Here is a 24343-nt window from a genome sequence, read left to right on the forward strand (position 1 = left end):
TCAGCTTACCATGGGGGAACGTCCGTACAGAACGGTCCCACTAATTTGTGGGGAGAGGTGTATGCTGACGTACGATCGCGGAGCGGTGAGATCGCCGTTGAGTGTGGCTTGGGGCATTAGCCCGAAGGATGAAGCATATGAACTGGCCATGCTCAGGGGGCTCCGGAGGGCTAGGAAGAAAAGAAAGATGGGGGGGAAGGAGACTCCATAAAGCCGAATAGATTACATTATGCTGCTATTTTATTTATATGAAAAACAGGCTTCTGGGGCAAACTCGCAAAGGAGAAGGAGATCCGTGCAAATACAAATATAAATGCGGCTGCAAAATTGACACAAACCATTTCCAAGGTACAGTGGTACCTTGGTTCTCAAACATAATCCGTTCCAGAAGTCCGTTCCAAAACCAAAGCGTTCCAATACCAAGGCGCTCTTTCCCATAGGAAGTAATGCAGAACGGAGTAATCCGTTCCAGACTTTTAAAAACAATGCCTAAAACATGAATTTTACTCTCTAACGAGACCGTTGATCCATAAGATGAAAGCTATAATCAATGTGCTGTAATATAAAATAAATATTGTATTGTAGATGATAGAAATTAAAATTATTATTTTTTTCTTACTTGCTCTGATTGTTTGGAGGGGGGGGGCTTTTATCCATTTCCGCAGTCGCACAATCAATCAATCAGCTGGACTGGGTTCCACGCAGTCACAAGAAACAAATTAACCGAAAAAGCCTCAGAAACAAAACCGCAAAATAGCAAAAAACAAAAGCGCCCAACTTAATCCGTTCCAAAATATTTGAAAACCAAGGCGCGGTTTCTGATTGGTGCAAGTGCCCCGGAAACAATAGCCGACAGCCAAATCGGACGTCCTGCTTCCGAAAAACATTTGAAAACCAGAACACTTACTTCCGGGTTTTCAGCGTTTGAGAACCAAGGTACCGCTGTATTCCAAACCAAACAACTCTCTGTGTTTCTGCCAAAAAGGGCATCCCTTAAAACATCGACAGTAATGCACTGCTTAGAGCGTCAGACCAGACCTGGAAGATTTCTCTACACCTTTTTTTTCACTATATGTTGGAATTTTTCAATAAAGTATAATTTAAAAAAAAGAATTGCACAAACGACTTACTGATGGCATCTGTGGTGGATGGCTTAGAGGAGACCTGTTGGAGTTGAGGGGCGCAGCTGGGACCAAGGCCGGGGGTTAAGGAATCGTGGGGCGGAGACAGGCTGGCAGATTTGCATGGGGCAGGGTTGTCGTCATTCTGTGGGGGGAAATAAAAAAGCGGTGTCCGTTTTAAGGAACAAGGCTCCAACCTCCAAGACACCTCATAATAATAATAATAATAATAATAATAATAATAATAATAATAAAGCTACGAGAAGCCAAGTTACAGGGAACCAGGCAGAGGGCCTTCTTGGTGGTGGCACCCGCCCTGTGGAACGCCCTCCCACCAGATGTCAAAGAGAAAAATAACTACCAAACTTTTAGAAGACATCTGAAAGAAGCCCTGTTTAGGGAAGCTTTTAATGTTTAATAGGTTATTGTATTTTAGTGTTTTGTTGGAAGCCGCCCAGAGTGGCTGGGGAAACCCAGCCTGATAGGCGGGGTATAAATAATAATAATATATTATTATTATTATTATTATTATTATTATTATTATTATTATTATTATACCCCGCCCTTCCTTCCCAGTTCAAAAACCGGGCTCAGGGCGGCTAACCACAAATTAGAACACTTTAAAACACTTAATTATAAAAGCAGCATGAAATACAGTAGAAAAACATGAACACATGGTTACATACGCTTCAGGTTACAGACTCCGCTAACCCAGAAAGAGTACCTCGGGTTAAGAACTTTGCCTCAGGATGAGAACAGAAATTGTGCAGCGGTGGGAGGCCGCATTAGCTAAAGTGGTGCTTCAGGTTAAGAACAGTTTCAGGTTAAGAACAGACCTCCGGAACGAATTAAGTACTTAACCCAAGGTAATGTAATGTAATGTAATGTAATGTAATGTAATGTAATGTAATGTAATGTAATAAAATAAAATAAAATTTTCAGGGAATCAGGGATGAGTGGGTAGCCAAAATCTTGGGGGGTGGTATGTGGAAGAATCGCAACTGGGCTTTCTCTGTTTTGCCTTCAGATTTTTTTTGGGGGGGAAGGAGGTAGGAAAAGCCTTTTCGCCGCACAGCAGGGCTGTTGTTATTCAGGGAGCGGAGACCGTGCTAATCCGATTGAGCTCAGCCACTCACCCAGTGTGCATTTGGGGGGAGAGTCTGCCCTCCAGCCTGTCTGGGGAGTTAGGGAGGGAGGGGGTTGCGGGTTGGCAAATGAAGCCTTGAGGATTTGACAGACGGATCAATGCCGTCTTCCTTCCTTCCAGCCGCTGTCCTCCTCCCGCCCTGATGTTTCAATCCAGAGATCTTGGCAGGTTGCGGAGAGATCAATAGGATTTGCTTTTCTGTCTCTCTCCCTCGGTCACACTGTGTGTTTTAAGCACACACACACACACACACACACACACACACACACACACACCGCAAGGAAAGGAGGGAGAGAGGCAGAAATGCAGCCTGCCAGAAAGAAAGAAAGAAAATAAGGAAGGAAAGGAAGGAAGGAAGGAACGAAGGAAGGAAGGAAGGAAAAGAAGGAAAGAAGAAAATAGGAAGGAAGGAAGGAAGGAAGGAAGGAAGGAAGGAAGGAAGGAAGGAAGGAAGGAAGGAAGGAAAATAAGAAGGAATGAAGGAAAGAATGAAAGAAAGAAAATAAGGAAGAAAGGAAAGGAAATAAGGAAGGAAGGAAGAAAGGAAAGGAAATAAGGAAGGAAAGAATGAAAGAAAGAAAAGAAGGAAGGAAGGAAGGAAGGAAGGAAGGAAGGAAGGAAGGAAGGAAGGAAGGAAGGAAGGAAGGAAAGAAAATAGGAAGGAAGGAAGGAAGGAAGGAAGGAAGGAAGGAAAGGAAGGAAGGAAGGAAGGAAGGAAGGAAGGAAGGAAGGAAGGAAGGAAGGAAGGAAGGAAGGAAGGAAGGAAAGAAAATAAGGAAGGAATGAAGGAAAGAATGAAAGAAAGAAAATAAGGAAGAAAGAAAGGAAGGAAGGGAGGAAGGGAGGGAGGGAGGGAGGGAAGGGCAAAAAAACCCTCCACGAAAAGAATTATCACTACTTCAATGGCCTCTGTTTGGGACGCTCTCCTCCCAGTCTAACCCAGATGGCACGCCAAGCCCCCCCCACCTCTGCAATTGCCCCCCCCACAAGCCCCTCGCTCCCTGCAAGGCGGCGCTAATAGCAATTAATTATACATTAAAATCCTCTGAGGAATCTCAAAGCTCCCCTGTGGGCCACTAATTAACCGAGCCACGTGCCCCTCCCTGTGCATTTGAGGAGGGGGCTGGTTTGGGGGAGGGTGGAAGGCATGCACACACAACCAGAGGAGAATAAGGGAGGGGGGCGACTCGGAAGCAGTAGGGAGGCGCATCTCAAAATGGAACCCAGGCGTCCGGCTCTGGCAAGGAGGCGAATCTGCTGGGCTGAAAATTGCAAAACCGGGACGACTTTTGGATGGTTTTTTTTTTGTGGGGCAGGGGACATAAGGAAGAACAGAATAAAAGTTTGTGGGGTCAGAGATGGCGAAAAGAATATTTCACAGTGAGCAATTTCCTGCAGAAACGAGTTCCTTCTTAAGTAGAACACCCACCATCAGGAGCAGTCTATCTCTGGATAACACCCAGAAATAATTTATTACTTATACCCCGCCCATCTGGGAAACCCAGCCAGCGGGGCAGGGTACAGTGGTACCTCGGGTTAAGTCCTTAATTCATTCCAGAGGTCCGTTCTTAACCTGAAACTATTCTTAACCCGAAGCACCACTTTAGCTAATGGGGCCTCCTGCTGCCGCCGCGCCGCTGGAGCACGATTTCTGTTCTCATCCTGAAGCAAAGTTCTTAACCCGAGGTACTATTTCTGGGTTAGCGGAGTCTGTAACCTGAAGCGTCTGTAACCCGAGGTACCACTGTATAAGTAACTTTATTATTATTATTATTATTATTATTATTATTATTATTATTATTATTATGCAAAGCTGCTTTGCAGAAATGTGTGCATTAGGGAAAATGGAAAATCCCTATGTTCAAAGCAAGTCACATCAAAACGCTGATAGGTTTTCATCAGAACTTGGGGGGGGTAAAGGTAAAGGGACCCCTGACCATTAGGTCCAGTCGTGGCCGACTCTGGGGTTGCGGCGCTCATCTCGCTTTACTGGCCGAGGGAGCCGGCGTTCAGCTTCCGGGTCATGTGGCCAGCAGGACTAAGCCGCTTCTGGCGAACCAGAGCAGCGCACGGAAACGCCATTTACCTTCCCGCCGGAGCGGTACCTATTTATCTACTTGCACTTTGAGGTGCTTTCGAACTGCTAGATTTGCAGGAGCTGGGACCGAGCGACGGGAGCTCACCCCCTCATTGCAGGGATTCGAACCGCCGACCTTCTGATCGGCAAGTCCTAGGCTCTGTGGTTTAACCCACAGCGCCACCCGCATCCCTTTGGGGGGGATAACCTGTAACTCTGCAAACATGGAAAAGACTGGCGGGTGGGTGGGAAATGAGAAACAGTCGTGACCCCTTTGCCCATCCCTAGATGGAAGAAACCCTGGATGTCTGAACCCCTGGATCGCGGTTGCCAGCCAGGGTAGACAACAGCCAGCTAGGTGGGTTTGGCAGGCGATATGCACTCTGCTTTGCTTACCGGGCTCTGCTCTTTTGCTTTGAGGGGGGTGTCGCTCCTACTGGATGGCAGAGAGGCAGGGCTGCCCGGGAGATCCCTCCGGACCGGAACGACCTTCGTGGTAGATGCGCAGGGTGGGCTGCCGTGTTCAGAAGAAGGGTCCTGGTCAAAAGAGACAGCAAGGATTGCAGGAAGGAAGGGGCAAAGAGCTCAAATGAATTACTGTATTTTTTGCTCTATAAGACTCACTTTTCCCCTCCTAAAAAGTAAGGGGAAATGTATGTGCGTCTTATGGAGTGAATGCAGGCTGCGCAGCTATCCCAGAAGCCAGAACAGCAAGAGGGATTGCTGCTTTCACTGCGCAGCGATCCCTCTTGCTGTTCTGGCTTCTGAGATTCAGAATATTTTTTCCTTGTTTTCCTCCTCCAAAAACTAGGTGCGTCTTGTGGTCTGGTGCGTCTTATGGAGCGAAAAATACGGTGCTTAAAAAAGAACTAGTCGATTCCAGTCCCCATTATTTCGTTTGTTTGTTTGTTCGTTCCGTAATTCATTAAATTTGTTGTTCATTAAATGATACATTTTACACATCACTTGGGAAGACAGGCGAACAAATGTCAGTGTACGGGAAGAAGCAAAGATCACCAATGTCGAAGCGATGATTCTTCAACATCAACTTTGTTGTGCGGACGCCTGATTATCGTCTTCCAAATCAACTACGCTATTCCGGACTTAAAAATGGAAAGCGTAATGCCGGTGGTCAACAAAAGAGGTTTAAAAGAAGTTTTGTAAGGAGAACTACAATATACGAAGTGTTACAAAGTAGAAAACGATAGAGTTATGAGTTTGAAATGTAATAGGGAAGATAAGAAAAGCATACTAAGAGATTAGATTGGAAAATTTTCAGACAGGATTGATGGAAGTCAAAAGAAATGGAATAAGTATGTTTAATTACTGTTGAAAAGGATGTGTTAAAAAACTAATAGAAAATTTATATACAGAACAAAAGAGGTTGAAAGACTCTCTCAAGGCAAATCTTTTAAAATGTAGTATAAACACTGACAACTGGGAAACACTGGCCTGCGAGCGCTCCAGTTGGAGAACAGCCTTTCCCAAAGGTGTCCTGGGCTTTGAAGACACTCGAACTCAGGACACAAGGGAGAAACGTGCAAAGAGGAAGGCATGCTTGGCAAACCCTCACCGTGATCAACTCCTGCCCGGAAACCAATGTCCCCACTGTGGAAGGACGTGGGGATCCAGAATTGGCCTCCACAGTCACTTACAGACTCACTTTTAAAACCGTGTTTAGGGAAGACAATCTGACTCGGCTACGAGGGATCGCCAAAGAAGATCTAGGATATAGTATTGAAATGGCTGCATGGAATGTAGATATGAAATTCACAGCATGCTTTACACTGAAAGAAAACTCCCTGCCTCAGTAGACAGGGATGAGACCACCAAACTGGACAGCTTGAAAAGAGAATCGGACAAATTCATGATCTAAGGATCATGAAGATCATGGCCACTGGTCCCATCACCTCCTGGCAAATAGAAGGGGAAGAAATGGAGGCAGTGAGAGATTTTACTTTCTTGGGCTCCATGATCACTGCAGATGGTGACAGCAGTCACGAAATTAAAAGACGCCTGCTTCTTGGGAGAAAAGCAATGACAAACCTAGACAGCATCTTAAAAAGCAGAGACATCACCTTACCAACAAAGGTCCGTATAGTTCAAGCTCTGGTTTTCCCAGTAGTGATGTATGGAAGTGAGAGCTGGACCATAAAGAAGGCAGATCACCGAAGAATGGATGCTTTTGAATTCTGGTGCTGGAGGAGACTCTTGAGAGTCCCATGGACTGCAAGAAGATCCAACCTCTCCATTCGGAAGGAAATCAGCCCTGAGTGCTCACTGGAAGGACAGATCCTGAAGCTGAGGCTCCAATACTTTGGCCACCTCATGAGAAGAGAAGACTCCCTGGAAAAGACCCTGATGTTGGGAAAGATGGAGGGCACAAGGAGAAGGGGATGACAGAGGACAAGATGGTGGGACAGTGTTCTCGAAGCGACCAGCATGAGTTTGATCAAAGTGCGGGAGGCAGTGGAAGACAGGAGGGCCTGACGTGCTCTGGTCCAGGGGGTCACGAAGAGGCAGACACCACTAAATGGCTCAACAACAACAAGAAAGGAGGGGGGCTTCTTTTTTTCCCAGGCGCCCCTCGGATTGTGCCATCAGTGATTTCAAAAAACCTTTGAGAAAAAGCACACCTCGGTGGGGGGCAAGCCCCGTTCCTTCCCTCGCTTCAATTTTTTATGAATATGTTTTTTAAAAGCACAGTCCTGCGCTAAGGGGTGGGGGAGAGGGAAAAATAAACTCCGCGACTCGCATGAATTATGCAGATTTGCTCTGCCGGTGTTTGCCGTCTTGCATAATTGAATTCTGCCTCCGTCTCTGCAAACCAGGATACCACATACCTCGTCCACGACCAAATTGTAGTCGCTCCTCTCCCCGTCGCTTTCCTGCAAGAGAAGGGGGGGAAAGGGGGCAGGGTCGTTATGCATCTCGACACCTCGTCGGGCACAGCTCTCGAATCCAGCTCCCTAAAAACTGGAGTAAGTTGTATTCAGGAGTCGACCCACCGAAACAAAGAGACCTGAGTTAGTCATGGCCATTAACTGCTCTTGGTCTACACGAGGAGGGAGGAATGAGAGTTTCCAGGGTCCCCATTGGAGGCAGGAATGAGAGTTTCCAGGTTCCCCATTGGAGGCAGGAATGAGAGTTTCCAGGGTCCCCACAGGGGGAAGGAATGACCGCTAAGCCGGTTTCAGACACGCCTCGAGCCTCAGAGAGTTCTGACAAGTTCGTGTTCCACCTTTTGCTACCAGCGCCCCTCTAACGAATCTGGGGCGACCGACACAGAGTCCTCCCCGTTTCCTTTAGCCCATAGCTGTCAACTTACAGATTTGAAATTAGGGACCAGCAGCCTCGAAAACAAGGGATCAGCAGCCAAAATAACAGATTTTCCCGGCACAGGTATGTTAAAGTTCTGAGCCCCTCCGAGCCAAAGGCAGAAAGCCCAGCCAGCAGCCAAACGAAGCCTCAAGCGGTGGTTCCCACAGCGCAGCAACCCGGCAAAGGGGATGCAGCAAGGAAAACCACCGTCACCTCTCCGCTGGGAAGCGCTGAGCAAAGGCGAGTCCCCAGGCAACGCAGCCAATTTGATGGGTACAAGGCATGCAAGCTCCACCCCCCAGTCGTTCTTAGACTCCTTATTGGGTGAGCAACGCAGCCAAGCAACACAGTTGGGGCATCCCTCCTCCCTGGCCGGCAGGGAGGGAGGGAGAGGAGCTGCTTCCTCTGAAACCCGGGAAATTTAAGGGGCATCATCAATAAGGGACAGCAGTGGGACACGGCGCTGGGATAAGGGACTGTCCCGCCAAATAAGGGACGGTTGACAGCTATGCTTTAGCCCTCACAACAACCTTGCGAGGCGAGTCAGTTGGCTCAAGGTCACCCAGCGAGTTTCGTGCTTGGTTGGGGAACTGAACCGGGGGTCTTCAGTGCTCTGGCCACCATGCCGACTCTTTCCCAGGGTCACTGGGGCCGGATCCGGAAGCAACACTTACGTAGAGCCTCACCTCCTCCTTGCCCTCCTGCTTGCGCTTTGCTCCGGCGCTGTCCAGCGGCTCCTCGCCTTGCAGGCTCTCGGGGGGAGAGGCAGAATTGCTCTTTGGGGAGGAAGAAAAGAAGGATAAATGCAAAAATTCATTGGGGGTGTCTCCAAGAGAGCAGGGTGAGAGGGCGAAGGAGGGGGCTGGGTGTTCTGTTGAATCCTGACAAGACTGAAGTACTGTTTTGGGGGGACAGGGGGCGGGTGGGTGTGGGGGACTCCCTGGTCCTGAATGGGGTAACTGTGCCCCCGAAGGACCAGGTGTGCAGCCTGGGAGTCATTCTGGACTCACAGCTGTCCATGGAGGCGCAGGTTAATTCTGTGTCCAGGGTGACTGTCTACCAGCTCCATCTGATGTGCAGGATGAGACCCTCCTCCCCCCCCCCGCCTGTGGACTGTCTTGCCAGAGTGGTGCATGCTCTGGTTATCTCCCACTTGGACTACTGCAATGTGCTCTATGTGGGGCTACCTTTGAAGGTGACCCGGAAACTGCAACTAATCCAGAATGCGGCAGCTAGACAGGTGACTGGGAACAGCCGCCGAGACCACATAACACCGGTCCTGAAAGACCTACATTGGCTCCCAGTACGTTTCCGAGCACAATTCAAAGTGTTGGTGCTGACCTTTAAAGCCCCAAACGGCCTCGGTCCTGTATCCCTGAAGGAGCATCTCCACCCCCATCGTCCAGCCCGGACACTGAGGTCCAGCTCCGAGGGCCTTCAGGCGATTCCCTCATTGTGAGAAGTGAGGTTACAGGGAACCAGGCAGAGGGCCTTCTCGGTGGTGGCGCCCACCCTGTGGAACACCCTCACTTCAGATGTCAAAGAGCTAAACAACTACCTGACATTCAGAAGACATCTGAAGGCAGCCCTGTTCCAGGGAAGTTTTTAATGTGTGATATTTTAGTGTGTTTTTGGTCTCTGTGGAAGCTGCCCAGAGTGGCTGGGGAAACCCAGCCAGATGGGCGGGGTACAAATAATAAAATTATTATTATTATTATTATTGAGAAAGAGAGCGTTTCCGGCATCAAAAACGCTGCCCGTCCTCACGGAAATTAATTCACATTTTAGCGAGCGTTCATCCTAAAGTAGGCTTTTTATTTCTTGCAAATAACAAATGCAAGAGGAAGATGATGGACTTTTGGGAGCTAGCCGACCTGACCGGAATAGTCCACGACCAGAAGGAGGACAAGTAACAAGAAATTTAAAGTCTATTTAGCTAAATATGTTCAGATAATTTAAATAGAATTACTTGCGAGCATCAGATTGGCCTAGGATTTAAATAAGTGATGTTGCAGAATATTACGGTTAAAAATTTTTTTGAAAAGAAAGAAAGATGTTAAATGACTAAGTAAAATAGTTTTGGAAAACTGCTACAATGATTTATATGGAAACTCAGCCAGGGGGACTTCAGGAAAGTCACCCAACAACGTTAACAAAAGTGGAATTATTACAGCTAGGATAAATGTTTGTTTGTTTTCTTTTTGATGTTTTCTTTCGATTCGCTTGTTATAAATTTGGAAAACTAATAATTTTTTTTGAAAAAAAAAATAACGAATGCATGCATTTATAACAGATGCTTCTTTCCCCCTTGCATTGCTCTCCGTGGCGCTGCTCTTGGGCCTGATCCGGAGACTCCAGCTGGTGTAATAATAATAATAATAATAATAATAATAAATTACTTATACCCTGCCCATCTGGCTGGGTCTCCCTAGCCACTCCGAGCAGCTCCCAACAGAATATTAAAAACACCAGCAAACATTAAAAACTTCCCTAAACAGGGCTGCCTTCAGATGTCTTCTGCAAGTCAGAGAGCTGTTTATTTCCTTTACATCTGATGGGAGGGCGTTCCACAGGGAGGGAGCCACCACTGAGAAGGCCATTTAAGGCTTTATAGGTCAGAACCATAACTTTGAACTGGGGCCGGAAACTAATCGGTAGGCAATTGGACCAGGATCGGTGCAATGTGCTCAAACCGTCTTGATCCGGTGAGCAACCTGGCCGCAGAATTCGGCACCGGCTGAAGTTTCCGATCCGTCTTCAGAGGCTGCCCTACGTAGAACGCAGTAATCTAACCTTGAGGTTACCAGTAATAGAATATATTTTATGACACTTGAGTCACCCGGATCAGTACAAATGGGAGCAGATAGTCGTATCTATCGCAGAAAGCCTTACCCGACTCGAAGCATGTTCTGGAACAGGCGAGCCCAGCCAAGAAGGTATTCAGATAACCGAGGGAGACACACAAAGAAACAAAGACATTTAGTTAGACAAAGGCAAAAATATAACCGTGCGGTGATAACGAGAGCGTTGAGTTGCGGGCCAGGGAGCATCATGGGAAATGGGGGAAAGGGCTATCGTTAATCCAAGACAGCGACCGGATGCGAGTTTCGTTGTGATTCAACGCCAGCCCCCCAAAGGGGAGAAGAGAGGCGATGCTCCAGAGCGCAGATCGTAAAGTTGGAAGGGACCTCCCTGTCGCTAGGGTCATCTAGGCCAACCCCCTGCAATGCCGGAACCTCAGCTAAAGCATGCATGTAAATAAAGGAGGTAGCTTCGAGAACACTGTCCCACCATCTCGTCCTCTGTCGTCCCCTTCTCCTTGTGCCCTCCATCTTTCCCAACATCAGGGTCAGATGTCTCTACTTTTTAAGATGCTCTCTAGGTTTGTCATTGCTTTCCTCCCAAGAAGCAGGCATCTTTTAATTTCGTGACTGCTGTCACCATCTGCAGTGATCATGGAGCCCAAGAAAGTAAAATCTCTCACTGCCTCCATTTCTTCCCCTTCTATTTGCCAGGAGGTGATGGGCCCAGTGGCCATGATCTTATTTTTTTTTATGTTGAGCTTCAGACCATATTTTGCGCTCTCCCCTTTCACCCTCCTTAAAAGGTTCTTTAATTCCTCCTCCCTTTCTGCCATCAAGGTTGTGTCATCTGCATATCTGAGGTTGTTGATATAAGACTCCCTGGAAAAGACCCTGATGTTGGGGAAGATGGAGGGCGCAAGGAGAAGGGGACGATGGAGGACAAGATGGTGGGACAGTGTTCTCGAAGCGGCCAAGATGAGTTTGACCAAACTGCGGGAGATTTTGGAAGCGTCGATGTCTCCGACTGTGGAGGCAGAACCATCCCAGCTGGCAGCCATCAACGGACCCCCACCCCCACTCCACACCCCCAAATTTGTCTAATCCCCTTTGGAAGACACGAGAGTCCCGCACTTTGCCTTGCATGGGTAAAATAAAGAGAATGGGCTTGGCTATAATCCCTGACATGCTGGCTGTCTACTTGCAGGGAGAGGTCGTTCACCCCTTTCTCCTTTTTCAGAAGGGGGGAGAGGTCTCCCCGAGCTGTAACTCTGAAGCGAGGCAGCCCGTTCTCCTTCTGCACATGTAGACACAAACGCATTGAGCTTTTTTTTTGGGGGGGGGGAATATTATTATTATTGTAAAAGCATCGATAGTGCGGTCACCTGTGGAAGAGCCCCCTCGCCGTAGACGACCAGGAGGCTTTTGAAATCAACACAGATGTATTAGGCAGCGGTATGGAGGGAGGGAGGGAGGGAGAGAGAGAGAGAGAGAGAGAGAGAGAGAGAGAGAGAGAGAGAGAAGGCCTTTATTCCCTCCCACCCACCTAGAACAGAGAGGAAATTTGCCAAAAAAAGAAGGGGGGGTCCTAAGTGGGGCTGGATGCAATCCCACAATGCAAGCTTGCCAAAAAGCTTTTCTAGGCTACATTTGGCTTTGATCACAGCCTGCATGCAAAGCAATTTGTAACAAGGGGGGGGGGATAAAGAGAGAGAGCCCCCCCCCAAAAAACACACACATTTCTAAGAGCCAGCTGGGGCAACTCCAGATTCCACACGCTTGCCCCCATTGCTCCACAAGTCTAGACAGGTTCATCTTCAATTCTGCAATTCTCCAAAATTGGTTTCTACCTGAGCTGTAAACAGAGATTTTATATTCTATCTATCTTTGGGGGGGCGGGGATGGAGAAGCAGGATTACACGCCTCCCTGCATAAATCATGCAAATTAGGCATGTATTGAGGGACACGGGTGGCGCTGTGGGTTTAACCACAGAGCCTAGGACTTGCCGATCGGAAGGTTGGCGGTTCGAATTCCCACGATGGGGTGAGCTCCCGTTGCTCGGTCCCTGCTCCTGCCAACCTAGCAGTTCGAAAGCACACCAGTGCAAGTAGATAAATAGGTACCACTCTGGCGGGAAGGTAAACGGCGTTTCCATGCGCTGCTCTGGTTCGCCAGAAGCAGCTTAGTCCTGCTGGCCACATGACCCGGAAGCTGTACGCCGGCTCCCTCGGCCAATAAAGTGAGATGAGCGCCGCAACCCCAGAGTCAGCCATGACTGGACCTAACGGTCAGGGGTCCCTTTACCTTTAAAGGTATAATCTTCCGGGTCATGTGGCCAGCAGGACTAAGCTGCTTCTGGTGAACCAGAGCAGCGCACGGATCTGGGATTTGCAAGCTGGGGGGGCGGGCTTGGCAAGGCTCCCAGACCACAGCCTTAATCTATCAGGCTGCGCCTCTCATTTTAGAAATCAACAGCCCACGCTAGAGTTTAGCCACACCGGACCACACAGCTGTTCCCCGGGTCAAAAATAGTGCCAATCTCCATGGCATGTTGGAGAAACTTAATTAGCAAAGTTATTATTATTAATCAAACCGTTTCCTCCCAAAGAAACAGCTGCAGCGTAGAAAGAGGGGGGTTGGGTGGGGGTGGGTGGTCGGAGGGTGCGAGACCCCACTGCAAAGGTCTCTCACGCACAACTAGAAAGAAGCTTGAAGTAACTATATTCCTATCCCTCTTCCCCATCAGACAAAGCACATTTTGATTGTAAGCGCTTTGGGGCAGAGGCTTCTTCCATCTGGAGACCTGATACTTTTTACCATGAGACGCCAGTGAAGAGAGAGGAGGTTTTTTCCCTTGTTAGGAGCGGTCGCAGCACTCGGGGCTTTTTTAGCTTACAAGGAAAACGGCAAACGAGAAGGGAAACGATAGACGTATTGCAAAGTCAGTCGTAGCGCAGAGAGAGCAAAGAGAGGAAAGCACTCCTCACTCTCTTGTAACACAGCTGGAGATAAGTTATGCGCCTGGGTACAATTGTGGGCCCATCACCTCCTGGCAAATAGAAGGGGAAGAAATGGAGGCAGTGAGAGATTTCACTTTCTTGAGATCCATGATCACGGCAGATGGTGACAGCAGCCACGAAATTAAAAGACGCCTGCTTCTTGGGAGAAAAGCAATGACAAACCTGGACAGCATCTTAAAAAGCAGAGACATCACCTTGCCAACAAAGGTCCGTATAGTTAAAGCTATGGTTTTCCCAGTAGTGATGTATGGAAGTGAGAGCCGGACCATAAAGAAGGCTGAAGGCCAAAGAATGGATGCTTTTGAATTCTGGTGCTGGAGGAGACTCTTGAGAGTCCCATGGACTGCAAGAAGATCCAACCTCTCCATTCAGAAGGAAATCAGCCCTGAGTGCTCACTGGAAGGACAGATCCTGAAGCTGAGGCTCCAAGACTTTGGCCACCTCAGGAGAAGAGAAGACTCCCTGGAAAAGACCCTGATGTTGGGAAAGATGGAGGGCACAAGGAGAAGGGGACGGCAGAGGACGAGATGGTGGGACAGTGTTCTCGAAGCTGCCAGCATGAGTTTGACCAAACTGCGGGAGGCAGTGGAAGACAGGAGTGCCTGGAGTGCTCTGGTCCAGGGGGTCACGAAGAGGCGGACACGACTAAACGACTAAACAACAACACAATTGTGGGGTGAGAGAGTGCTCTTGGGTTCGAATTCTGCTGGGACTGGTGGCCAATAGCTCCCACCGGCCGGCTGCGTTCGTGTTACGGAGCTTCGAAAACACAGCACCATGCTCCTTCAAGGTGCCCCTGCGAGAAAGGGACTCGATTTGTCCCCTATTGGAGTGATGCAGAAGGCTCCTCTTATTAAATCTGCATATGCACAGCCCCTGAGCTGCACAACCCATGCCCCCTGGGCTTCAGCGGAGAACTCGAACCCAAGACCCTCGCCCAACCTGTGGCTGCCAAGCTTGCTTCGAACGCGCCCACCCTCCCCGCTTACCTTGATGGTTCTCCGAGTCGCGAGACAACCTCTCCTCCTTCGCCGCCAGCGCCGTCTGAGCGGCCAGCACCCCGGACAGCGCCAGGAGGCCAGAAGAGGTGCTGACTGCCACTAAGCTGGAGGTCTGGGGGCCCGAAGGGTGTGGGGTCAGCGGGATGGGAGGGGCGTGGTGGGAGAGGTTCTGGAGCTGCTGCTGCTGGAGAGAAAAGGAGAGACTCCTGAAGACGGGGAAGGGTTTGGGAAACCGTATTTTTTGCTCTGTAAGACTCACTTTTCCCCTCCTAAAAAGTAAGGGGAAATGTGTGTGCGTCTTAGGGAGCGAATGCAGGCTGCGCAGCTATCCCAGAAGCCAGAACAGCAAGAGGGATTGCTGCTTTCACTGCACAGCGATCCCTCTTGCTGTTCTGGCTTCTGAGATTCAGAATAGTTTTTTTCTTGTTTTCCTCCTCCAAAAACTAGGCGCGTCTTGTGGTCTGGGGCGTCTTATAGAGCGGAAAATATGGTACTCTAGCGTGGGCTGTGCTGTCTCCGAAGGAACAGGATTGCAGCTTGGGGTCGCTCCTGGATTCAGCTGTCACTGGAGGCGGCAGCGACGAGAAGGGCCTTTTGTGGGGGACTCCCTGGTCCTGAGTGGGGTCACTGTGCCCCTGAAGGACCAGGTGCACAGCCTGGGAGTCATTTTGGACTCACCGCTGTCCATGGAGGCACAGGTCAGTTCTGTGTCCAGGGCAGCTGTTTACCAGCTTTATCTGATACGCAGGATGAGACCCTCCCTGCTCACAGACTGTCTGGCCAGAGTGATGCATGCTCTGGTTATCTCCCGCTTGGACTACTGCCATGCGCTCTACGTGGGGCTACCTTTGAAGGTGACCCAGAAACTACAACTAATCCAGAATGCAGCAGCTAGACTGGGGACTGGGAGTGGCCACCGAGACCACATAACACCGGTCTTGAAAGACCTACATTGACTCCCAGTACGTTTCTGAGCACAATTCAAAGTGTTGGTGCTGACCTTTAAAGCCCTAAACGGCCCAGTATCCCTGAAGAAGCATCTCCACCTCCATCGTCCAGCCTGGACACTGAGGTCCAGCTCTGAGGGCCTTCTGGCAGTTCCCTCCCTGCGAGAAGTGAGGTTACAAGGAACCAGGCAGAGGGCCTTCTCAGTGGTGGCGCCTGCCCTGTGGAACACCCTCCCATCAGATGTCAGGGAACACCCTCCCATCAGATGTCAGGGAACTATCTGACATTCAGAAGACATCTGAATGCAGCCCTGTTTAGGGAAGTTTTTAATGTTTGATGTTTTATCGTGTTTTTAATATTCTGTTGAGAGCTGCCCAGAGTGGCTGGGGAGTCCTGGCCAGATGAGCAGGGTATAAATGATATATTATTATTGTTATTTCCACTCCTGTGGTTTCAAGCAACTGGATAGAGCCGTAATGTTTGCTCTTTTATTGTGCTTTTAGTGTTCTGTTGGGAGCTGCCCAGAGTGGCTGGGGACGGGAGGGATATAAATAATAAATTATTATAATCTTAAGAAATTCCAACCAAAGAAGAATGGCAGACGAAATTAATGGGCTATGTAGAATTGGACAAAATGGCAGGAAGGATTCGAAACCTGCAGGACCAGAGATTTACAGAGGATTGGAAGAAGTATATGAATTATTTGAAGAGCAACTGTAATCAACAAATTACGCTAGTAGGACTACAATAAGTTTTGTAAGGAGAAATATACAAAGTGTTACAAAGTAGAAAAAGATAGAGATATTGGTTATTAGTTTGAAATGTAATAGGGAAGATAAGAAATGCATACTGAGAGATTAGATTGGAAAATTTTCAGACAGGATTGATGGAAGTCAAAGATTTGAATAAGATGTAAAAGTATGTTTAATTACTGTTGAAAATGATATGTTAAAAAAACTAATAAATATTATATACAAAATTAATAATAATAATAATAATCTGTTTTTAGTCTGGTTTTCGAACGTTTGAAATTCCTGTTGTCAACATTTCTCCTACCATCAAGTGGTATATATGAATTTTATGAAATAAATAAAAGAAACAAAAGTGCTATTCCACTCCTAGCCCATTACGGATGTGCTGGTTCCCTCTCTTGGGATCTTTGCCTGCTTCCGGGTAGCTAAGCATCCCTAAATGCCCATTCTCTGCCTCTTCTGCCACAGCAAGATAAGCTTTGCAAGAGATGAGATGGCCCAGCAAGAAGACGAGCTTTGCAAGAGAGGAGCTGCTCCAAGGAGAACTCCTTGCAAAGACCTTGAGGAAATGAATTGTAAACAGGAAAGAGACGGCCTTTGGCCTGACCCGGCCACTCACCCCAATAATGCTGTTCAGTTCACCCATTGTCACCTGTTTTGCCCGATCCATAGCTTGCAAAACCTGCTGCTGGTGCTGGAAGGAGGAAAAAAAAACACATAAGGAAATTTGTCCCTCTCTCAATAATATTTTAAAGGGGAAAAACCTGGAAGTACATTTCGAAAATAAAAGATATAAAAGATAAAAGATAAAAAGCAAATAAAACAAAACCTACATACAGCAGGAGTGTTTTGTGTTGTGTAGGCTCCTCTGATGTAAATCATGGCCCCCGCCTGCTAGCCTGCTCCCTAAAATACCCCTGCTTTGCTCCTTTCTATATATAGGGTGCCTACATTCTGCATGGACTGGTTGCAGGGCCACATGAGCAAATGGTTTGAGATACCGATGAGGTCCATAAATTACTATATAGCATATAGGCAAAGGTAAAGGACCCGTTTAGGTCCAGTCATGGCCGACTCTGGGGTTGCGGCGCTCATCTCGCTTTACTGGCCGAGGGAGCCGGCGTACAGCTTCCGGGTCATGTGGCCAGCAGGACTAAGCCGCTTCTGGTGAACCAGAGCAGCGCACAGAAACGCCGTTTACCTTCCCGCCGGAGTGGTACCTATTTATCTACTTGAACTTTCAAACTGCTAGGTTGGGACTGAGCAATGGGAGCTCACCCCGTCGTCACGGGGATTCGAACCGCTGACCTTCCGATCGGCAGGCCCTAGGCTCTGTGGTTTAACCCACAGCGCCACCCGCGTCCCTCCATATAGCATATACCGAACACACAAAAACAGCGAAAATTTGTGTTGACAAAGGACAGCTGGATATATAAAGGGCCCCATTTCCTTCAGTAGATGAGGGCCGCATTGAACCTAAATCTGGCCCTGGGGGTGAAGCATTCCTCAGTCTGCCGAGGGCAGTTTGAGGTTTTGTCATTGCGGACCCTCGATGCCCAAAATGTGTTGCGTGTGAAACGCTAACTGCTTTCCATACGAAACACAAACATATCTCTTTTACCTCTTGTGTCAGGAACGGGATGATCTGGGCACAAATAGCACTGAGTCGTTTAACAATCTCCGCCTGGGAAAACAAAAAGAGATTGGGGTCTCAGTCACATCAGAGGTGTGGCCTGTTGCAGGAATTTATGTATAGGTTGGGGGGTTTGGCCCTCCAGCAGATATCATGCACATGCAGCCCACTAACAAAATCAGCACAATCGCTTTTGTGACTTTTGTGATTTGTCCCCACAAATCAGAGTTTCTTCCTATCTATTCAAAGGGCCTCTGCTGCACGATACCAAATGTAAGAATTCCCTGATCAATGTATCTCTGTACTGGCTCACTGGGAAAACTTCAGAAATTCATCTAGACAGGTGAGCTCAGCTCCTCAGCAGCCCCTCTGCCTGAGTGACAATCCCTGGCCTCCTGATACCTGAGGGCCAGACAGGTAGCCGTTCCAGAAATAACAAACCCAGATGAAGACAAAAGGGTGTGATTAACATGGCTAGGAAACAGTGAAATGTAAATATCTCTTTTGTTTCACTTGATGGGTGTTTGGTGGAGGGCAAGGGGAACCATGGGGCACGGTCCAGGATGCTCAGATTACTGCCACCAGACCTCCCATTTCATGATGTAACCGTGATGTATGAGTGATGTAGTTTGGGGGGGTGTAACATGGGTATTATAAGGGGCGCAGGTGGCACTGTGGGTTAAACCACAGAGCCTAGGACTTGCCGATCAGAAGGTTACGGCGCTCATCTCGCTTTATTGGCCGAGGGAGCCGGCGTACAGCTTCTGCGTCATGTGGCCAGCAGGACAAAGCCGCTTCTGGTGAACCAGAGCAGCGCACGGAAAAGTCGTTTACCTTCCTGCCAGAGCGGTACCTATTTATCTACTTGCACTTTGACGTGCTTTCGATCTGCTAGGTTGGCAGGAGCAGGGACCAAGCAACGGGAGCTCACCCCGTCATCGCGGGGACTTGAACCGCCGACCTTCTGATCGGCAAGTCCTAGGCTCCGTGGTTTAACCCACAGCGCGACCCATGTCCCTATTTAAATGTATAGAACATTGTTAAAAAATGAAGAATAGAATATTAAAAAACAACAACACGTTGCCCTGCCTGTGGTTTTCTCCAGCCCCACCATCCCTGATGGATGCCAGTTGCGGCTGCAGCAAAAACAGCTTGCCTCCTAACATCTCTAGATTTGCAAGGAGAAGAAGGGGGGAAAATATACAGTGGTACCTTGGGTTAAGTTCTTAATTCGTTCTGGAGGTCTGTTCTTAACCTGAAACTGTTCTTAACCTGTTCTTAACCTGAAACTGTTCTTAACCCCATTTAGCTAATGGGGCCTCCCGCTGCTGCCGCGCCGCCGGAGCACGATTTCTGTTCTCATCCTGAAGCAAAGTACTTAACCCGAGGTACTATTTCTGGGTTAACGGAGTCTGCACCCTGAAGCGTATGTAACCTGAGGTACCACTGTATTGGCCAGGAAGCAACAAGCAAACAAGTGACTCTCGCTCCGAGGCTCCCTGTCATCTCCCAAACAAATGAACACACAGGACGGCTGGCAGCCTTGCCACTTCCCCCGGGCGCCTTGCCAAGCTTGTTCTCCCGGGCAGCCGCTCCCAACCCCCCCCCCCCCCATGATGCCCTGGATTGATAAACTCAGAGACAGGAAGCAAATTACAAGTGGGGCGGGGAGATCTGGGGAAACCAGAGAGAGAGAGAGAGAGAGAGAGACTTCTGGCTTCTTCTGATGGATCAACACACAGAATACAGAGGCCTGGAAGATTTCTGTGCCTTAATATTTCCCCTCCCCGCCTCTTCCTTGCTGGAAAGAAACCAAGAACGTTAGCTATCTCTGCATGCTAAAAGCGGTTGTTGTTGTTTAGTCGTTTAGTCGTGTCCGCCTCTTCATGACCCCCTGGACCAGAGCACGCCAGGCCCTCCTGTCTTCCACTGCCTCCCGCAGTTTGGTCAAACTCATGCTGGTTGCTTCGAGAACACTGTCCCACCATCTCGTCCTCTGTCGTCCCCTTCTCCTTGTGCTCTCAATCTTTCCCAACATCAGAGTCTTTTCCAGGGAGTCTTCTCTTCTCCTGAGGTGGCCAAAGTCTTGGAGCCTCAGCTTCAGGATCTGTCCTTCCAGTGAGCACTCAGGGCTGATTTCCTTCAGAATGGAGAGGTTGGATCTTCTTGCTGTCCATGGGACTCTCAAGAGTCTCCTCCAGCACCAGAATTCAAAAGCATCCATTCTTCGGCGATCAGTCTTCTTGATGGTCCAGCTCTCACTTCCATACATCACTACTGGGGAAACCATAGCTTGAACTATACGGACCTTTGTCAGCAAGATGATGTCTCTGCTTTTTAAGATGCTGTCTAGGTTTGTCATTGCTTTTCTCCCAAGATGCAGGCGTCTTTTAATTTTGTGGCTGCTGTCACCATCTGCAGTGATCATGGAGCCCAAGCTAAAAGTGGTTAGGTCAGGCAGACTGCACCTGGTCTATCCCGAGACATCGCTTTGTATCGCTTTTAAACAATGCATCTCCCGGTGGTTAACACCACCCTGCTTTCCTCCACAGCTGCAAGAAGTGCTTGGGAGGACCCCTGCTTTCCCTCAGTGTAACCTTCCTTACAGGGTCGTTGTGAGGCTCAAATGAGGAAAGGGGGAGAACCATTTTGAAGCACGTGGTGGAAAAAGTGGGATATAATTGCAATGCCATGCAATGCAAAATAAAATAAAATAAAATATATAAACTATAAACTATAAACTATAAAATATTAAATATTAAATTAAATTAAATTAAATTAAAAAATAAAATAAAATAAAATGCAGATTGCAATGCAACGACACCAGTGTGGAGGGGCTCTTTAATGTGATTTTAATTTACCTCATGTGCTGACTGGGGCTGAATGGAGTTTTATTCCAAAGCAGCTGGAGGTGACGTAAGGATGTAATTTAAATTCAGGGCTTAGTCTCTGGATTCATGTTTTTAAAAAATGCCCGGGGCCACCTCTCCAGAATAAGCGAGGGCATGCTATAGGCAAGAGTGCTCCTGAGCATGCAAATCCCTCGCTTGAGGGGTCGCAGAGGAAGGAAAGGTGATGCGACACCCCCAGAAGGAAATCTGTTACGCCAGAAAATAAATGTGTGGCTTCCCTCCCCGCCTCGTGTCATTTTCCGTAGGATGCATATCAAATATCAATGATGACAGCCCCATTTGGAGGTCTTTGAAACCCAGCGTCTCCCTTGTTTCCTCTCAAGCCCTCAGTCCTCACCGCTAGTCGGAAAACAGCGTCTGAAACATCTGTCTCTCTGTGTGTGACGCCATTAAATAAATAAATCAGAGGTCTCTGCCCCTAGGAGTGTACAGTTCCCACCTCCACCTCCAGATGAACCCGAAAGTCACATACCTGCTTATGCATCTCGATGTTCAAGCCGTAAGACATCTCGTAATACTGAAACAGATCAAGAACAAATACCGGTAAGGTTGGGAGGGAGGGAGGAAGGAAGGAAGGAAGGAAGGAAAGAAAAATGGAGGGAGGGAGGGAGGGAGGAAAGAAAGAGGAAGGAAGGAAGGAAGGAAGGAAGGAAGGAAGGAAGGAAGGAAGGAAGGAAGGAAGAAAGGAAGGAAGGAAAGAAAATAAGGAAGGAATGAAGGAAAGAATGAAAGAAATAAAGAAAATAAGGAAGGGAGGGAGGAAGGAAGGAAGGAAGGGGAAGGAAGGAAGGAAAGAAGGAAGGAAGGAAGGAAGGAAGGAAGGAAGGAAGGAAGGAAGGAAGGAAGGAAGGAAGGAAGGAAGGAAGGAAAGAGAGGGAGGGAGGGAGGGAGGGAGGAAGGAAGGAAGGAAGGAAAAGAAAGATGAGAAGGGAGGGAGGGAGGGAGGGAGGGAGGGAGGGAAAGGGAAGGGAAGGGAAGGGAAGGGAAGGGAAGGGAAGGAAAGGAAAGGAAAGGAGAGGGGAGGGGAGGGAGTGGGAGGAAGGAAAGAAAGAGGAAGGAAGGAAGGAAGGAAGGAAGGAAGGAAGGAAGGAAGGAAGGAAGGAAGGAAGGAAGGAAGGAAGGAAGGAAGGAAAAGAAAGATGAGAAAGAAGGGAGGGAGGGAGGGAGGGAGGGAAAGATGAAGGGAGGGAAAGATGAAGGGAGGAAGGAAAAGTAAGATGAGGGAGGGAGGGAGGGAGGGAGGGAGGGAGGGAGGGAGGGAGGAAGACGTAATAGATAATTCATTCTAGCTTCCAATGTTCAGAGATGAGAGCCTATCCCTGCTCAGCCAAAAGTGGGAGAGAGGTGTCTAGAAACTTCGGTTTAATAAGTCTAGAAACTTGGGTTAAAAAAAAAAACAAAGACAGGCAATTTTTGTAAAGACCACATCCCTGCAGATTCAAGGCTTATATGCATCTCTAGGTCTGGTCTGTTGTGATACAATCATATGAGCTAACCAAACCAGGTTTGCAGCCACAGTAAGAATAATAATAATAATAATAATACAGTGGACGCTCGGGTTGTGAACATGATCCGTGCGGGGTGCACGTTCGCAACCTGCAGTGTCCGCAACCCGCAGTGGTGCGTCTGCACATGCACGGTTGCGATTCTGCGATTCTGCGCATGCGCAAAATGCGATTTAGCGCTTATGCGCATGCGCGACCGCCGAAACCTGGAAGTAACCCGTTCCGGTACTTCTGGGTTTCAGCAGTCCGTAACCTGAAAAAATGCAACCTGAAGCTTCTGTAACCTGAGGTATGATTGTAATAATAATAATAATAATAATAATAATAATAATAATAATAATAATATATTTATACCCAGCCACTCTGGGCTGCAACGTTCCGAGACAGACAGACATAAACAAACAAACAAACATAAACAAACAAACAAACAAACAGCAACAATTACCATCACATAATGCCTCTGCATTTCTGTCTTCTCGCTAGCCAGTTTCTCACATTCCAACTTCAAGCTGCGGAAAAAGAGAGGGTTATTTGCAACCTCCCCACTGTGTGTTTTTTTTTGTGGGGGGGGGCGGAGGCCCTCCCTCCCCGGCCCCCAAGTTGCCCCCCAAAACAACCAAAGACCGCATGCAAAATGACTGTGGTTCTCAATGCTGGGTTTGAGACCCAAGTGATGTTTTTGACATTTCCTCCCCGTGGAGATGGGAAATTTATTTTTATTTTTTTTTCAGGGTAATTGCCCATCTAAAAATGATATTTATTAGTGTTTCAAAAAGAGTTACAAAAAACAAACAAAAAACAATAGAAAAAAAGAAACAAACGATACAAAATACAGAAAAAATAAAAACCATTAAAAATAAACCCATCTTTCCCTGTCTTGCCTTTCATTCGCTTATTTCCCTGACCTCCTCACACCTCCCTTTTTGTATTCCAGTTCAAATGGTTATGTCAGCAAATCCTTTCCCTCTTTGTTTTTATCTTAGTTCTTTATCTTAATATATTATAGCTTTACATTTTCACCTGTTAACAATCCGTTTTTTACATATTCCCTTTTAACATTGCTGCTAAAACCACTTAGTTTCATTCCGTCATCATCTTAACATTCATTAATTTTGTAATGTTTCTGTAAATAATCTTTAAATTTCTTCCAATCTTCCTCCACCGACTCTTCTCCCTGGTCTCGGATTCTGCTGGTCATTTCTGCTAGTCCCATATAGTCTATCATCTTCATCTGCCATTCTTCCAGAGTGAGTAGATCCTGTGTCTTCCAGTACTTTGCAATGAGTATTCGTGCTGCTGTTGTGGCGTACATGAAGAAAGTTCTATCTTTCTTTAGCACCAATTGGCCGACCATGCCCAGGAGAAAGGCCTCTGGTTTCTTCAGAAAGGTATATTTAAATACCTTTTTCATTTCATTATAGATCATCTCCCAGAAAGCCTTAATCCTTGGGCACGTCCACCAAAGGTGAAAGAATGTACTTTCTGTCTCTTTACATTTCCAGCATTTATTATCAGGCAAATGATATATATTTCTGGGTTAGCAGAGTCTGTAGCCTGAAGCGTATGTAACCCGAGGTACCACTGTAGTTCCAATGCACACCACTTGCCTCTTCATCTATCCTTCTTCTCCCCACCCCCAAATTTTTTATTCATTTTATAACACAACTAAACAACACAAACAGAAAAAAACAAATACTTGTCTTATCCTTATTTTTTCCTAAACATTGTTAGGTGGGCTTCCCCAAGTCCCCCCTATCTGATTTTCATTTTACCTCATCTTTAGCAGTTTACATATACAGTGGTACCTCGGGTTACAGACGCTTCAGGTTACATACACTTCAGGTTACAGACTCCGCTAACCCAGAAATAGTGCTTCAGGTTAAGAACTTTGCTTCAGGGTGAGAACAGAAATCGTGCTCTGGCGGCGCGGCGGCAGCAGGAGGCCCCATTAGCTAAAGTGGTGCTTCAGGTTAAGAACAGTTTCAGGTTACATAAAGAAAGTTACATCCTTCCTTAACATTTCAGATGGGAAATTTAGACACGGTGGAGGGACGGTGAGAAGAGGAGGGGAATATGGGGGGGACCGGGGAGGGGAGAGAGAAAT

At 47.7% G+C, this 24343-nt stretch overlaps 1 protein-coding gene across 1 annotated transcript in view; it reads right to left on the reverse strand.

The window, feature by feature from the left end:
* TLE2 (TLE family member 2, transcriptional corepressor) overlaps positions 1–24343 on the reverse strand; it is a 39898-nt gene that overhangs the window by 10301 nt on the left and 5254 nt on the right. The window contains exons 3-13 of the mRNA XM_081896005.1: positions 22685–22748; positions 21207–21251; positions 17811–17873; positions 16809–16883; positions 14478–14673; positions 10559–10575; positions 8341–8442; positions 7189–7233; positions 4742–4882; positions 1131–1266; positions 10–170 (exon numbers count right to left, since the gene is read on the reverse strand). Of these exons, the coding sequence (XP_081752131.1) occupies positions 10–170; positions 1131–1266; positions 4742–4882; positions 7189–7233; positions 8341–8442; positions 10559–10575; positions 14478–14673; positions 16809–16883; positions 17811–17873; positions 21207–21251; positions 22685–22748 (1045 nt within the window). The remainder of the gene's footprint in view (positions 1–9; positions 171–1130; positions 1267–4741; positions 4883–7188; positions 7234–8340; positions 8443–10558; positions 10576–14477; positions 14674–16808; positions 16884–17810; positions 17874–21206; positions 21252–22684; positions 22749–24343) is intronic.

The sequence above is a fragment of the Podarcis melisellensis genome (assembly GCF_964234715.1).
Source record: "Podarcis melisellensis genome assembly, chromosome: 18".
Classification (NCBI taxonomy): Eukaryota; Metazoa; Chordata; class Lepidosauria; order Squamata; family Lacertidae; genus Podarcis; species Podarcis melisellensis.